At 39.5% G+C, this 17503-nt stretch overlaps 1 protein-coding gene across 3 annotated transcripts in view; it reads left to right on the top strand.

The window, feature by feature from the left end:
- The window catches only part of LOC129764825 (A disintegrin and metalloproteinase with thrombospondin motifs like), a 336932-nt gene that overhangs the window by 303698 nt on the left and 15731 nt on the right, over positions 1-17503 (top strand). Inside the window, exons 7-13 of one of the 3 annotated variants that reach the window (XM_055764327.1) lie at positions 3035-3177; positions 3582-3634; positions 8504-8630; positions 8719-8883; positions 14806-15037; positions 15109-15209; positions 15411-15592. In XM_055764327.1, the coding sequence (XP_055620302.1) occupies positions 3035-3177; positions 3582-3634; positions 8504-8630; positions 8719-8883; positions 14806-15037; positions 15109-15209; positions 15411-15592 (1003 nt within the window). Of the gene's footprint in view, positions 1-3034; positions 3178-3581; positions 3635-4331; positions 4388-8503; positions 8631-8718; positions 8884-14805; positions 15038-15108; positions 15210-15410; positions 15593-17503 lie in introns of all 3 variants that reach the window. The other 2 variants (XM_055764325.1, XM_055764328.1) reach the window with 2 other exon arrangements.

The raw sequence follows: 17503 nt of genomic DNA, 5'->3' as shown, positions 1-17503 counted from the left end.
ACACATGTTTATCCTATGCTGTTGGGAGCAGTGGGAGCAATTTTGCTTGGTCCCTTCATTGTGGACATTCGTTCTGCCTTGATTTTCGTTTCTTAACAAAGGTTTTTCATAATTCACTCTTTGGGCCAAAAGTAGCGTCGCCTTTCTTTGTTGTGGCACCAAAAAGTTGTACAGATCCTCCAATGTTAATCTGATTGGTTCTTGCCCTTCCATGGGCATAAGACAGTTAGTTTCTTTATCGGCCCACTGCTCTCTGATGTTCAAGGGAAGCTTTCCTACTATTTCTGCCAGATGGAGTGGGTTGTTGAGGTATGATCTTTGGTTTATCATCCTCATGTTGCACACTAAATTCCCTAGTGTGACCACAAACTCGATCATTGTTTGTGGGTTTTCCATTCTTGGGTTCCTCAACCTGGTTAAGTCTGCCCACAGTTCGTTGTATATCGCCATTGGTTGGCCGTATATACTTGATAGTGTTTCGATGATCTGCCTTTCGTTGCCAGGGTCCATCATTAGGGCGCTGACGTATGATTTTGGCCTTTTTCCTAATTGAGCCATCAGACGGCTCACGTTGTCAGCATCGCTGAAGTTTCCTGTTTGTTTGCTTTCGTCATACAAACGTTTGAAGTTCGGCCACTCCTTGTATGATCCATGAAACATGGGTAAAGATGTTGCTGCTTGTTTCCGCAGCAAGTTGGTTAACTCTGTCGGTAGGGTTACCGACGTTGGGGCTAACGTGCCCGCTGGTACCTCTGTTTTTGTCCTGGATCCTCCAGATCCCAGGCTCGATACCAGATCCTGCATTGCCTTTTGGTAGGCTTCGTCCCTCTTCTTTTGACTCTCCATTTGAGACTCAAATTGGCGACGAATTATCTCGAGCGGATCTGCTACTGTTGGTTGCTCCGTTGGACGACTGCGTTGCTTCGCCTTTAAATCTTCGATCTCCTTTCTCAGTTGCTGGAGCTCGTTGATCTCTTTGACGCATTGCGGACAGTTCCATGCTTCCCTCTTGGAGGGCTTAAGTTCCAGTCCCACACAAGTGATGTGGAACCAGTGTTTACACTTGGAGCACTCGGCCATAGTCCGGTCCGAAGTGTCCTCTGCCGTACACAAACGGCAGTGTCCATTTGGATTGTTCACGTATTCCGTCATGCTTCTTCGGATTACGTGGGTCTGTTCTTTCACTCCGCGTTAACGAGACTGTTACCGGTCCCGGAGTATCTTCACTTTAGTGATTCGGTTTACGAGTTTTAACTTCACGTCGCGTTTTAATTCGAACGAGTCCTCTCTGGAGCCACCATATGTCGGCGATCGATACACGCCGACCTTACGACGCGAGTTGGGTTGCCGGTCAGTATTCGACGTTCTGCTGAACAGACCGTCCAAGACTTAACCAGAAGTTAGACAATGAAAATCCCGCGTAACGAGAACTCCAATGATGTTCCTTGCAAGGGAGAGGTTTGGTTAGAACTGTACTGCAGTACAGGCCAATTCTAATTCCAAGTTTGTTTGTAAGTTTCTATGTTCCACTTGCAGCACAAGTGAAACAGAGTAACTCAGGATTTGTAGCGAAGTGAAAGATGCAACTTAGTAAACTTCCTCACGCCGGAGGAAAACCTTTTTCGGATGTAGAGGACCCGAACATACTACTTGAATATTCTTTGGATACTTTATTGATACTGATTATTTACATGCTTTGTGGGTTCTTAAATACTAAGATAATGGATTGTCAGCAATTTTGATGCCCCTTGCTTCCCAGTGTGAAAGGAGTTACAATTTCATTCAATAATATTTTGCCACCCGGGAAGCAAAGGGCGTTCAAATTCGGTATCCCTTTCGAATCGGGAATATGTGTCCATGCTATACTTTTTATACAGTATGTTCTCTTCCAGTCGCTGGTTAGGTTAAACCGCGACGAAATCTAATTGCTGATCCTAGCACAACTGACCTATATCCATACTCGCGAACGCGTGCGCGTAATGAATCAGCTCTTTGTAATCTGATCCCCCGCTCGGTCAGTGGCACGGCAGCGCGCTCATATTGTCGCTTTACAGCTGGTGGAAGGAAAATTGAACGAACGCTAACAGCTGATTTCAGCTAGCGGCGACACTTTCTAATGGATTTATCAGAAGGCGCCTAAACACTCATTGTCACCAGAGTTAAAAAGTAAATAACGACCTCCTCGGGCAACAAACAATGACTTATTCCATGTGCCTTGATGCATTATTTGAACTCAATTAGTTTTACATCGTTAATCACTATTAAATAGCTTAATAACAGTTTCTGTTTAATTCATTCCACAAAACGCAAATTGTGCTGCAATTTCACCCATCATACCGGGAGGACCAGATTGCAAATCTATGCCTAGAACCAGAACTCGCTGAACACCATTTGGTGACATTTGAATAAACTATCGCCCACTGCATTGCAACGATCGAATTAAAAACCTTTCACTCCGCTGATAGTCGCGTGGATTAGTGAACTCGAAACTCATAGAAGGTCGATAAGATATACTTTTCTCGAGATATTCATGGGGCTATTTGTCCACCAAATGTGTCGCCCATAATTTATTGCACAAACTACTTATTCACGTAAAAGTGTAATTTATGCGCGACGGACATTCAATTATTCTTCTCAATCTTTTTTTTTTTGTTTGGCTTGGTGAGAATGCATGCATTTGCGGAACCTCTGCCCCTGCTGTTCGTATGTTGAATTCATTGTCGGCATGTCGTAAATAATCGGTTAGTTGGTATCATCGCAAACTGGTTTCCCCCTGGTCAATCCGAGAAGATGTGATAAAAGGATCAATCGACCATTAAATCTGTAGGTTTTTTTATGTTTTGCACGCTTATGGTAAGGGTCTGGAAAGAGGGGTGAGGCAACCAATGCACGCAGCAAATTTTACAATTAAGGTCATCCCCATGGGGATGACAGTAATGGGCTTGCGTGCGAGTAAAATTACAACCAACGTGTGTGAATAATTGTAATAAACGATTTTTTCTGATTAAAACCCTCTGCTTTTGCTTCTCTTCAGGGTCGCGATGCCACACCTTACCTCGAGCGGAACCGAGTAGGACGGGATGCGATCGATTCTGCCGCTGCCCTCACCGACATGGGCAAGTATCTGTTCCGCGAGCGAAGATTGCCGGTGTACGACATTGCGGTTGCCATCACGAAGTAAGTATAAGACCATTCAGACACAGCCATCACGTCTGCGACTATGCAAACCACCTGGATGAACCGATGGGATCCAGATCAGGAAGGACTCGTTCACACAGAGAAGAAAACTGCACAGGACGTAAACGGCTATACACTAGAGAAACATCGACACAAGCGCGAGTGATTTGAGTTCAAAGAAAGGACGCGTTCTGGACGTACATGAGCTTTGGACTGATCCTACTATTCTAAGGATTTTTTTATCCTTTGACAAACACGAAGAACAACCCCCTCCTCCTTGAAACTGTCATCGTCATTCATTTCCCATCATCTTTGATATTCTGGCCTTGCCTTCTCCACACATCTACTCAGTCCTTTGAAGTCCGGAATTTCGTTTAACTAACTTTAATTGAGATCTTTCACAGGTATGATATGTGCCGAAGAAGAAAGGGCGGCCGTTGTACGAAAGGCACAGCCGGTAATCAATCTTGTTTCTTTTCTCTATTTCCCCTGTCGTTGTTACGATTATTATTTAATTAGCATCCAATAAGCCGATTTGTTACCATTTATGCATTTGACAAACTAGTTTACTTCAAACAAATTGCATTGCATTCAATTGGTTTTGTGTATTACCCCATGCTTTGAAAACAAATGAGAGGTCTGGTGGTAAAATTTTCCAATGAGCAATCAAGCAAATGGATGTGAGCATCGAAATGGGAAATTTTGCCACCACCTAATAGATGGTTTTGTTTGTTCCCTCTTACTGATACCAAATTAATTCACAAACTACTTCATTAAAACAAAAAAAAATGTTATCTAACCTGGCGAGAACGATGTTATGATAACAGCTTACCCAAACTACTCACTAACCCAGTAATCAAAGTGCGCGACGTCCTGAGACAAGCCGTGACAAAGGGTGTAGAGTTCCACACTGCAACGCTCGTTGGTTCCCGACTCCTGGTGGTTTCCGGAACTTGACCAAAGTAGATGGAAAGTCAGAAGAAGACTACGAAGGTTATGCTAGGAACACAAAAAGACACAACAACACATTTCTTCTGTACCTCTGAAACACCCCCACATATCACCCGAAAAAAAAACACCGACCCCACAGTTCATTCTGCCAAATACACCATCTACTTTTTTTATTAAAAGCTGGAAATTATTACCTTTTACAGACTAGATATGTGTAGAAGACAATATGCTAATGACGCGTGTAATCGCGGTACCGCAGGTAATTATAGGCCAATAAGTCGGCAACAATTTCCTCCTTTGTTTTTTTATCTTTCCTCTAGCACCAACAACTTTGCAATTTAATTTTTCTCTGTCAAATTCTGTCTGTCTCACAAAAACACCACCAACATATTTTCATCGAAACTATCCCGCTGATCGGGTAAGTTCTTGAGCCCGTATCAGCTCTGAACTGTCGGTAGATTTCCTCTCCTAATAATAACAGGCGCTACATCGGGCCATCTCCATCTCTCGATCGAATTATCCAAACTTTTATTCTCTGTAAAAATATATATGTTTCATCCTGCGAACACAACCTTCCGCTATTTCGCTGAAAATAACTGCTCTTCTCGATTCGATCTTTTGCCATATAGTTTCTCTTCATCTTTTTCTAAGCAAAACCGAAATTTTTTTTACTTCTGTAAGACAAAAATTCTAGCACAGCTTTTCCATTTATCAGCGCCTCGCAACTTTTAATGTAAATATCTATTTTCCCTTGTTTTACACGTTTCCACACTATCCACAAACCCTACGAACCGGAAAAAAAAATCCAATTCGCACTTGGGTTCTCCATATTCGAATTCCCCCGTGACGGCAAATTAAAAAATGATCACAAATATACGTTTGAGAGTGTTTGTGTGTGTGTGGGTGTGTGCGTGTGTTTTGTCCCACAAACTATTTGATACTCATTCGTGTTTGTAAATAATGAACAAATAATAAGGACATGTACAGCCCAAATCACGCAGACGCCCGTTTGAACGTGAGTATTAATTAGGTATTCAAGATTCGAACTATAAAGTACAATTCTGTTGTGGCCATCAGCAGTTCGTTCAATTTTACGTTCTTATGTCTATGCTTTATATTAGAAGAGTGGTAGAAAAATAAATAATATTCATCCTGTCAACTTTGCATTTTTGACGTAGGACTATGTCTTTCAGGAAGGGTGGCAAATCTGAAAACAGGTCACGTTTTGATGAAATAAAGTTAAGGTTAATAATTATGTTCACTGCTAACTCGAAACGGAAATTCTCTAAGATTTGTTTGATTTAGTATGCATTACAATTTACTAATCCTCAAACTGTTTTAGTTTATGAAAACTTGAGACATTCCCATTTTTCCATACAATTATTCTTCCGATTTGTGTGCTTACCTTCCAGTACCGTTAATAACGAGCAATTAACCCATTAACGACCAAGCTGTAAAAATATTTTTTTGGGGAAAGCCATTGGTGTAATTTCGATTATTGACGCTAAAGAAATCCCAATGTTAAAGAATTATGTTTTTCCCATCTTCCATTTTCCGAGAAATGACTGTTCGAAAAATCGAACATTGGCCGAAACCCGCACTTTTTTCTTGCAAGTACAAACATACTGTGAACTGAAAGTCACTACAAATAGCAAATATACGGTATTCATAAATGCATCAATTTCACATTCTGGGACGAACAAGCACGGGAGGATGGAGATCTCTAAGTGTAAACCTGAATTAATCCACCTAAGATGAGATGTGATATTTCTTATTTCATGTAATTTTAATTTATTACTGGTAGGCTTTTTCGTTCAAATGAAAGCATATGTTGTTATTTTTATTGTTGGCCGTGGAGAAATGTGTATGCTTAAGAATTATTTCTTCCCAATAATCCATTTCCCGAAAAATCGAACATTTTCCAAAATCTGCAAAGTACCAAAATGATGCGAAATATTGTTGGGGAGTTATTATTCGGTCCGGCGAAAAAATATTTACACCAGTAATCTCATTAGAATCCTCGTTACACGTACTGATCGTTTCCACCAGCTCCTGCCCCCACGAAATTCTACGGGCCGCCATCATCTAAGGTTTTGACGAACAAAAAAACATACACATTTTCAATAATATTTGCTAAATCATCCACATTTGCAAACATTCACAATTAATAATGCGAAAACAAATGAAAAACCTTCCGTCTTCCAAAGTAAACGAACCAAAATGCGCTGCGAAAGTTAGATGTGTTGGTATTAATTCAGCAGAAAATAAATGTTCGTTATGGCCAACGTTCGATTTTTCGAACACTTAATTTTACCGGCTGTTATTTTCTTGTAGGAGGCTCAATCGAATGATTTTTGCTCTATATAGCAATGTATGTTCTTTTATCAAAGTAATACTGTAGAAAAGTTGTAATATTTTTGTGTTTCATTGGGGTTTTTAATTGGAATTAAAAACACCTTCCAAACATACTTGCTTTAAATCGAATTTATTGCCCAATAAAGTTATATGGAATTGAATGAACTTTATAGTAAGTGGTAGCTAATAAATTAAGCTATCTTTTGGTGCAAAAACATTACCATACGGTTGGTTTCCAAAGACATGGAAAATTATCAAAGTTGCTGTTCGATTTTTCGAACGCTTGGCCTAAAATGGGTTAATACATTCGTTTCTGCCTGTTTTCAACTTAATTGGTATGAATAGGCCATCCACGATGTGAAATTACAGTCGCGAGCGAGCTAGCAAGCACAGCACAACAAGCGGACATCATTTATTCCTAATGCTGATTTCACACACATATACACATACAGTTCGATACAAGAATGGAAACAATTACTATTGGAATTTCATAAAAATATGCCCAGTTTTCTGATTTGACCATTGCTGGAAGACGCAATCCTCTATAAAAAAATATAGGTAATGATTTCTTAAGTTTCCATTACGGTGACACATACAGATAGGTTCAAAAGTAAGTAACACCAAATAGACCAACCAGAAGAGCCCGGGTTGGTTTTTCCGTCTAATAGTATATTGTATAACATTGACCGGCATAATTATTTTCAGTAATATGCGTCCCCAAATTTTGTTACAATTCCAAATGAAATCGACAAATGACGAAACATGAGTATTATTGCTTGCATAATTTCTGACTTTTAGTACCTGGAACTACATGAAATGTTTCTAATTAAAACGCGAATCTTAATTCTGAGTAAACAATTGATAACCAGTTTCCTTTGTTTCCTTCGAAATCGGATCTTCGGTTCTTACAAACTGGCTCTGCAAGTTTTTGGAAATGCCAGATTTAATTTGATCTCCCAACAAGCTACATCAGCGTTCAAATAATCGATAATTTTCATTTCTACATTTCGAATTTTCAACCAACCTTTTTATGGTATCTAGGTTGTTGCCGGTTATTCTGCGTAAGCCGTTCTGCTATCCGTATCTGTCTGTTTAGCTGCCGACGTAATTGTCAGGAACTTAATCAACTGAAAATTTCAATTTCCTATAAGAATCTAAATTTTGCTGATATTTAAATTTAAAAAATGCGGTTTATAACGCAAAAGCAAATCCGAAATTCGTTTAAATATTATTGTGTTAATTTCTGTCATTACTTTTCTTTTTCACATCTGTCCCCTGCATCAATTGGAAATAAAATACCGTACAACACTATTGCGATTGAATCTTCTCTCTATTTCATGAGAAGACAAAAACGCATTCCTCAACACCATAACCTTTTTCCTCGAATATTCTCCTCATTGGTAAACTTCAAAACTATGAATAATTTTCCAGCTTTAACTGATAATAGCTTACTCTTCTCGGCTATATATCGAGCACTGAATTGCTCTAGATTCTCCATCTGAAAACTACACTATTGAACGCTCGACTTTCCTCAGAAATGACATTTCCTCCGAACTGAAAAACTACAAAAAAATAACTATTTTCAACTACCACTGACACCATAATAGCACGATGTCGACTAATGTATGATTCGATAAAAGGTTATATTTTGATCGCATATTAACACTTTTTGCTACAAGTTAAGAAACTAAAGTATTCAGAGTGCTGGTGAGTAACCCCTTGTTTTAGGTTAGGTGTACGACCATTCATCATCTCATCATTAACCCGAGCAGTGGGCCAATACAAACCTCTGCTGTTCGTCATAACCGCCTCATCCCATTCAAAGTTTATTCGCTTCTGCCTGCACCTGTTAGAGTTAAGTTGTTGGTGAATTGGCTACGTTACGTATTCCGTGGAAACATGGATTTCTTTTTGGAAAATGAAACCCCCCTATTGTACATATCTCTCAAAAATTTTAACTAAAATGTGCCATTACGATTACGTGTTCCTGCTTCCTACTGGCCACAATTTAACTGACAAGGTTTTGCATACGTCGGAGGAGCCTGCGTAGTCAACAAGCGGCTGGAGAAGGTGAACAGTGTTGCCATCATTGAGGACACCGGTGGATTCAGCGGAATCATTGTAGCCGCCCATGAAGTTGGCCATTTGTGAGTGTCGTTTCGAAAAAAGCTTGGTCACTGTCATATTGTGTAAATTATAATTTTTTTTGTTTTTTTACTTTGTTGCTCACGTAAGACTTGGAGCCGTCCACGATGGATCGCCCCCACCCAGCTACCTTGGCGGACCGGGTGCGGAAAAGTGCCGCTGGGAGGATGGCTATATAATGTCCGATCTGCGACACACTGAGCGAGGTTTCCGGTGGTCACCGTGCAGTGTTCAGAGTTTCCATCATTTCCTCAAGTTAGTATAAAGATGATAGACATACAAGATATACCGTTCATAAACGTGGTGTTTCGTTTCAAACGCTACAATTGCCTCCTATATAGATCCTGGAATATATGTTATCGTAACGCAGGGAACGCTTCAAGTGAAATATTTGTGAATGATTTTTTTCCAATAGGGGAAATGCGGGTAAGACGAACAGGGGGGGGTATGATGGATATGTGGTCGACTTGAATAGTTAACTGTTGAATTTCATATTTATGTTGATTAGCACCCCTCCTACACGTTATTTTATGATACTTGAACCACCCTATAACATGTACGGCCTGTCAAAAGTAGAAAAAGTAAACAAAAACAGCAAACCATATGTGAATCTGCGTGCGGATGTAATTTTTGCGGCTACGAAATTAAGGTTTTTGAGTGGGGTAACTCCAAATTTTGATTCACAGGAGCTTATCTTTCGGAAGTAACGTTAACATCGTAGCGATTTTGAGATGTACCAAACAGATAAATTCATTTGTGAGTGATAAATTTAAATGTTTCAAATAATCGTATAAGTGGGGGGAAACGGACAACTGCCAGTGGAGGTGAAATGAAAAGTTTTTATGCGTTTGATGTTTCTATTCCCTAGGAATGCCTCGCGTCTTCAAGCGAAAATCAAATCGCCCAAGTTGGACTTCGAAGCAACTGGCTGCAGCCAGAAGAGAAGTAAATGATGGTATGTCCGTTAATGCTGGCGCGATCAAATACCAAATCTCTAGAAGTACATTGATCAGACGTACATTGATTCATTCGTTCGGCAACTCGCAAGTAGATCGGACAAGTTTTCGAAACGATACAACGAAGGTGTTTTTTCCACATTGAATTAGACTGTGATTTTTTTTCATCGGTTGCGCTTGCGAGTAGAGCGAAGCTCAAAGTGGTGCTCGACCGAAACGCTGAGGATACAATTCAGACAGATTCATCACACACGCCACCAGGCATCCCAAAAGTACTGCATTTTCATAACAGTCGGTATGAAATTGAATCGACAGTCTCTGTGAGCGCGCTACACTCGTATACAAGCGACAGAGCATGAATGCATAAAGTAATACTATACAGCAACAGTCGGTGTTTCGTCGAATTCATCTAATTTGTCGTGCACGAGCGTAGTGAGCCGGGGAGACTGTTCGTTTCCGATTTTTTCGTGTCTGCTATTCCGTTCGCTCTGTCGCCGTAACAGTCGCTGACGATGCGATGAATCTCATCGGTTTACCCGGGTTACTGTCACACGTGACTGTCGCCAGAAAAATGTCATGACATTTTTCTGGCGATCGTAATGTTAGCCTGTATCTTATGCGTTTGTGCTTCTTCACCAGTACGCTTTGAGATGTGTATCGGACATATGGCTGTGATCACTAGTTGCGTGCACACATAGGAAGCCGAGTTAATTTCATATCGACTGTAATAAGAATGCTTTACTGTTGGGATGCCTGAATCCAGATACACAAATGATCAACAATTCATTTGAGAAAAACACGCACAGCTTAATAATTCTAGGCGAGAGTTTCTTCGATAATATATTGGTGACGTCGGAAATACTCAGTGTTGGGAGTGTTTAGATTTATCCTCCAAGTTGGAAACTAATGCAGCGCGAACTCGATTATATACAGTCTCCGATTTCTTTTCACTGTATATAATCGAATCCTGTATATAATCGAGTCAAAAAAATGTTTTTTTAATTTGTTTTTCATGCATATAATTTTTGATTATTGAATGTAAAAGAAGAATTTAATATATTTTCCCAGAATCTCTCAGGAGGTGATAGATGATCATATTTCATGGAAAAAACCCTCCTACGCATATGTTCGAATTTTAACAATGACAGAGTTATAGAACTAAAGTGGCTCTACACTAAAAAATATGCTACGTGAGCCAATTATGTTGCTTTCATTTGAAAGATATATTTTTTTAAATCTTTAAAACATTTTCTTGCTAGTTGTACGTTTTTCTCATAATCCAGTGGACCGATATGAGGGCAGTAATGTGGCTATATTTCAATTCAGTATATCGATATGAATATGAAACACACTTGCAATATACTTGTTGTTTGTCATATAACAACGAATATATTCGCTAAAAATTATCTAAATGGCAGCATAACGTTTACCGGGTCAACTAGTAATAATGATAATAATACTAAAATGTTACTTTACATTTTTGTTGATAATATTAATATTACGCGCTAAACATATTTTATTCATAAATAAAATAAAATCTCCTTCATGTCCAAACCTACATTGCTAAGTGTGCAACACTTCCCCCAGCCGCATTCTAATCTGGCCCTACAGTTGCATTCGCGTAACTTTCATTCACACGACTTCCACCCACGACACTTCTCCACGCACCTCTTTCAACAGATTCTCTTCTGTTGCTCACACTATTTCCCCCGAAAACTTCTCTACATGGAATAGCCGCGTCATCGACAAATTAAATTTTCCCATATCGGGATATGCTGCAGAATTCGCCAGTTATTAATTGTTATTAATTCTTCGCTGCACAGCAGATTAATCTCTTTAGTTTGCGAAAATGAAATGAAATAAAATGACGTTGTACTGGAAAAATATATACTAAGACACCCGACATCATCAGCACGAGGGAAAAAAATCATCAACGACGGTAGCAACGTATAACTATTGCATTCAGAATCTACAAAAATATCACTAATGAGCAAGCGGGTCTGTCGCAGACGAAAGACAAAAATACTCTCACATGGGAATGTATTCGTGTACAGTACACGACAGTAACAATAAATGTCGCATAACATTTCCACTGTGTGACTGTAGTTAAAAATTCAATCGCGTGACTGTCACGGGACAATGGTGGCGACAGTCATGACATTACTGTCGTGATGCAGTACATTTGGTACCCCTGAACATACCATCATCATCATAGTCATAAGATAAGAAACACAAATATCCGTTATAACTTCGTCATCTTACATGCTAGCATTGATTAACATTGATTCTATACTGGGTTAAAAATCCGAATCATAGATACTACGGAACATTCGAAGACTTGTTGCTGTCTTTTCTTCATTTGGTAATGTATTGTAAAGCCGATATCCTTTGTAAAAAAGTGAATTTTGGGTACAGGACATTCGGAAGTTCATGGTTCTGAGGTCACTTGCTTGTCTTGTGTTATATCGGTGAATATCTCTCCCATACGTTATCATATTTCGTAGATAGTTCGGTGTCATACCGTTAGTCATCTTTAGTTAGTCGATCACATCTCAATATCAAGCGCATCGCCTTGTTTTGCACAACTTGCATTCTTTGCATTTGCCTCTTATTTGCATGAAAAAGCACAGATGCACAATAATCAAAATGTGGAGCAATAAGTGCGAGATCGTGATTTTATTTTCAAAGGTCAAGCATCGATTAATTCTCAAAGCACTCCAAATTTTTGAGCTGCTTTCTTTATAGTATAGTTTATATGCTCGTTGAAGTGCAGCGTTTCGTCAAGAATAACGCCAAGATATTTGATCGATGATGCTCTTTCCACCGTTTGCCCATCAATAGTTATATTAAGACCTTCGCTGTCAAGATTTCGTGTGGATACTACCATGTACTTCGTTTTGTATATGTTTAACTTAAGTTTCTTCCATTTCAACCGTTGCTAACTGCATGTGGAAAATTCAGGCTTCCCACCACGAGGTTCAAATAAAAATATTTTCTCCAGCATTTCATTTTCACAGAATCTTCGATGTTAATTAAACCATTCAAGACGTTAATGACTATGGTCTCATGATCGGTTATTTTTAAAGTATCTATTAATGAAAAAACACTGTCAAAATTGGAATACACATGATCAATTAAAGTTTTACCGTGCCGGGAAATACGCGTAAATTCAGTCACACTTTGTTGTTGATTAGAATTATAGCTATCACACTAATCTATATACAGTAATACCTGTTTTTGTGAGGTTTTTTTCGTGCGATTTTTTTTGTGCGATTTTTTTTGTGCGATTTTTTGTGCGATTTTCTGTTCTTGTGCGGTTTTTTTTGTGTGATTTTTTTTGTGCGGCGTATGAAAGGAAGCATATTTGACGAAATTATCGTCCATTAAGTTTTTTTTCGATGGTTTATACGCATTTCAGTGCGAAGAAAAGCATATGTGCGTCTCAATTATCCACTTTTAAATCATTCCTCTCCTTTCATCAAATACTCTAAGTATTTCTAAGTTTTTGCATGACATGATTTCTAACAGCAACACGTTGCAACATGCAACTAAAAGCACAAAACAGCCACGTGCAACCGAAAAGGCAAAGTGTCCCATCGCAAAGCAGGGAAACAAAAGGAAATTGAACGGTGATTGGCGTGGATTTGAATTATTTTCTTGAGGGAAACTTTTTTTATGTGGTCCCTATCTACCGCACAAAAAAAGGTTTGCCTGTAATAAAAATGGATTTCTGTCTGTCTGTCTGTCTGTCTGATCTTTATGGACTCGGAAACTACTGAACCGATCGACCTGAAAATTGGTATGTAGGGGTTTTGGGGCCGGGGAAGGTTTTCATGATAGTTTGAGACCCCTATGCCATACAAATGAAACACAAATTTCTACATTACTCGAGAATTATTCAAGCAAACGAAACCAAATTTGGCATGTGAAGGTTTTAAGGTGCGATAAATGTTTTTATGGTAGTGAGATACTCCTCCCCCTCTCTTGGGGGGGCTACCATATAAATGAAACACAAATTTCTGCATTATTCGAGAATTAATCAAGCAAATGAAACCAAATTAGGCATATGGAGATTTTTGGGTGCAATAAATGTTTCTATGGTAGTTAGTTATACTGTCATACAAATGAAAAACAAATTTCTGCATAACTCGAAAACTAATCAAGCAAATGGAGCCAAATTTGGCATGTGAAGATTTTAGGGGGCACGAGACGTTTCTATGGTGAATGGACATTCCTCCCCTTTTTCTAAGGGGAGAAGAGAGGAGGTGTCTATCTTTATTCTATCATATTTTCTGTATCAAACATTCATTCCATGTAACGGAGAAACCTATTATTTTCAAGTGGTTGAAAAATCTTGAACGAGAATTGTGTCTGAATCAATCAATGAACAGTTCTGCGATTGGACTCATGAACTTGCGCTTAGTAAGAAAACGTGAATGTTTGAAGTTATTGATAACAAAAACAAATTTTGGGCGGGACGAAGTTTGCCGGATCAGCTAGTTAATAATAAAATCACCATCCAGTATCAAAACGCTGGTCATTAGAGCTGGGAGAGTGATAGAAAATACCATAATTACGAATATTCATGCCGCGTTCAACTGTTATGCCTAAGAACCAGTTCCCAACAATCATTTCGTCGAGGCGAAGATTGTATTGAACCGATTCTCTGGCATAAATAGCAACACCACCAGTATGTCTAGAATGTGATAAACAAGCAGCAACATTATATCCCGGAATACTATATTGATCAAATGATTCAATTTCAACAATATGAGTTTTGAAACGGAACTGCAATTAATTAAAGTAATCATAAATGTTCAACAGTCCGAAACAGCAAAAAGTCAGGTGTTGCCACGTCACGAAAGTATTTGTCTGACAACAATCCAATCTAACTATAACCCTTATTGTTTGCTGAGAGTTAAATAACCCTTATTGAGTTTGCGATCCAATCTAACCCAAAAATGTTTGAACTCAAGTGCATCTGATACACTAAATAAAAACTTCTATTTTTGTGACGTGAAAACGCTTGAATAGCTGTTTTTCGAATGCTTGTTTCTCATAAATTCCAAGGAAATGGAATGAAATTTTAAATATTCGAATTTTTGTGAGGTAAAATAATATTGATGATCTACTCTTTCATTTTAGGTGTCCAAGACCTGCTATCGTTGAATCGTATAGCAAATACCCATACTAGTGAACTTATTCCTTTTCTAACTTCCAGTGGTGACACCGCCAGTTGCCTCCACAATCCACCCCACGAGGATGAAGCCCTCGGCCGATCTCTGCCCGGCACATTGCTCTCACTGGATGCCCAATGTCGCCGAGACCGGGGGACATCGGCCTGCTTCAAGGACGAACGCGTTTGCGCTCAGCTGTTCTGCTTTGACTCGGCCAGTGGCTACTGCGTGGCGTACCGACCCGCCGCCGAGGGATCTTCCTGTGGTGACGGACAAGTATATTTCTGCCAATTTGCATGCTACACATACTGGTTTTCATTTTAAATTGCAAAATTGTTTGATTTTAGCACTGCATGGATGGAAAATGTGTGGCTGAGAATGAAAATATAATTCCGGACTATTCACAGCATACGCCGTCGTACACCCGATTCGTGCCCCAGCCAACCAAGTATGTATGATCATGGATATTCACCATTCCCTTTTGGAAGTTCATATTTGTCGTAGAACATCAATCCCAAGATCAATACTTTTTTCTCGACAATCTCTAGAGATAGGATAAAGATTAGAAAGCATATGTATTTTTTTTATTGTAAATACCAGTGAACCCATACTATTGAACGAAGAAATTTTAACGGATCAACTTCTCCAGATATAACTACGACGACAAGTCAGATCAGCAGGAAGAATATTATGAACCGTCTAGTAGCACGTCGTCCACAACCACCACCACTACAACAACGACAACAACAACAACCACCTCCACCACTACACCATCGCCTTCACCGACATCGACGAGGAATTACCACAATTATTTCCATCACAAGTCCACGAGTACATATCCTAGTAATTCTTATTCTACTAGCTCTAGTTATAACGGTAATAGTAATAACAACAACAACAACAACAACAATCAACAATCGACAACCGAATCCGACTACTACCGCACGAAAGCGACCAAGACCCCATACGTGTTCAGCAAGTACACATTCGGCTCGACCAAAAGTCCGTACACTTACAGTCTGTTCACTACGAGCAGTACGACCGCATCAACAGCGTCCAACACGACCACCACCACACAGTCCCCCCTTTGGGGCAATCACCAGAAAAACCCACACCAAAGTCACGCTCCCACCGCCGGTGATAGTGCTTTCAAGGGTAGCCCCACGACAACGCAAAAACCCAAATCCACCTATCATCCGGCGTTCGACGTATACTTCAATCGGATCGCTCAAACGACAACGCGAAATCCGTACAACTTCAGCTTCTACGTGAAACGTACGACCAAGAGTCCGAACTACGCGTTGAATTATGTGGGGGCGAACAGTCAGCTGGTTCAAGTTCGAACGTTAAACGGTGGCGGAAACGAGAGGGGCAGTGGATAATGGGGGCCATAGTAGTAGATATGAACACAAACAATAACATGGTCCGCACTCGGAGCTAGAACCAACGCAAGCCAACAGAACTCTAAAAAACACGCCAGGCAGCGTCGCTATGTTTTGTTGAATAGAGATAGAAGAACATACCAACAACGTGTTTGATTACTTTCTCCTTCGATGTGTGTGTGTGTTCAAAACTGCTGTCTTTAATCATAACTTTTCTTCTTCACTTTATTTGTTTCGTTTTTGGAACTTTTGTGTTTTAAGTTGTGATTTTCGTTAGATTATTTTTGTGTTCTGCCACCTGTTCCGTTCTTTTTCTCTCTCTCTTTCTGCTCTGTTCTGTACCACTGACTAACATCCACTGTTTCAAAAGTTTCTACTCTAACCAAAACGATAGAGAGCACACATTTCCTCTTTCTACGAGAAAAACAAAACAAAAAACAAAGTCTGCCATTTAAAGTAGTTACGTTAGTGAAGTAAGCGTATCCAAATATCAAAAGAAATATTTTTCGCTGGATTTCGAAAAATAATCTTCTACCACACTAGTAAACCATCCATGACGAGTTACGGGTAAGAAAACCACATTTTTCAACCACTATTCGTCCTCTTGTATAGTGGCCACTTTCCAAACCATTACCACCTTCAATTGTGTGTATAATTTTCCGTACAAAGCCACCTTCAGCCTTCGAAGAACGTTGTCACCGCGCGCGCTCTTCTGTAGACTTCTTCCAATCTCTAAAACATCCATTTGTTCATTATTAATTCCTTCCTGAGTACGTTCGTTCTAGCAGCAGACACTTTGCTACCCACTTCAAACAAACTGACATTTCACTTTTTCTCACTACCCAGCGTAAGCCCACAGTGAACTGTTGACCTACTATTACAACTACTTCTACCGGTACTATTCTGCCATCACTCTGAACTGTATACTGACCCTATGGTACTTCTACTAACGATCGAAACGAGTTTTGGATTTAATTTTTTGGTAACCACTTTAACCCGCTTTTCTTTAGTGTGCTAACATCCCGTACTAACCCCCCGAACTAACCGCTCACATGCGCAAACCAGCTATTGAACATTCGTAGTTTACTGTGCAAAACTGGAACATGTAGCGCTGTATGTATATTACCGATTGTTGGAGGATGTATCATATTGGATTGGTAGTCTGCAAAAAACCATTCTCGAAAGGCAAGGATAATCACCATCATCACGAGTGGAGAAGTGAATGACAAAATGTATAAAACGATTCGACACAGACTGGTGGATACATCTTAATTCTGAGAAAGGAAAGAAAAGAACTGCATCACGTGATAGAAAAGTGTATTCAAACATTATATAACAATCAATGAAAAATTACTGAAGA

This window comes from Toxorhynchites rutilus, chromosome 2 (genome assembly GCF_029784135.1).
Source record: "Toxorhynchites rutilus septentrionalis strain SRP chromosome 2, ASM2978413v1, whole genome shotgun sequence".
NCBI classification, from domain to species: Eukaryota; Metazoa; Arthropoda; class Insecta; order Diptera; family Culicidae; genus Toxorhynchites; species Toxorhynchites rutilus.
The sequence above is the reverse complement of the archived record's forward strand: the minus strand, read 5'-3'. Positions and strand labels throughout refer to the sequence as shown.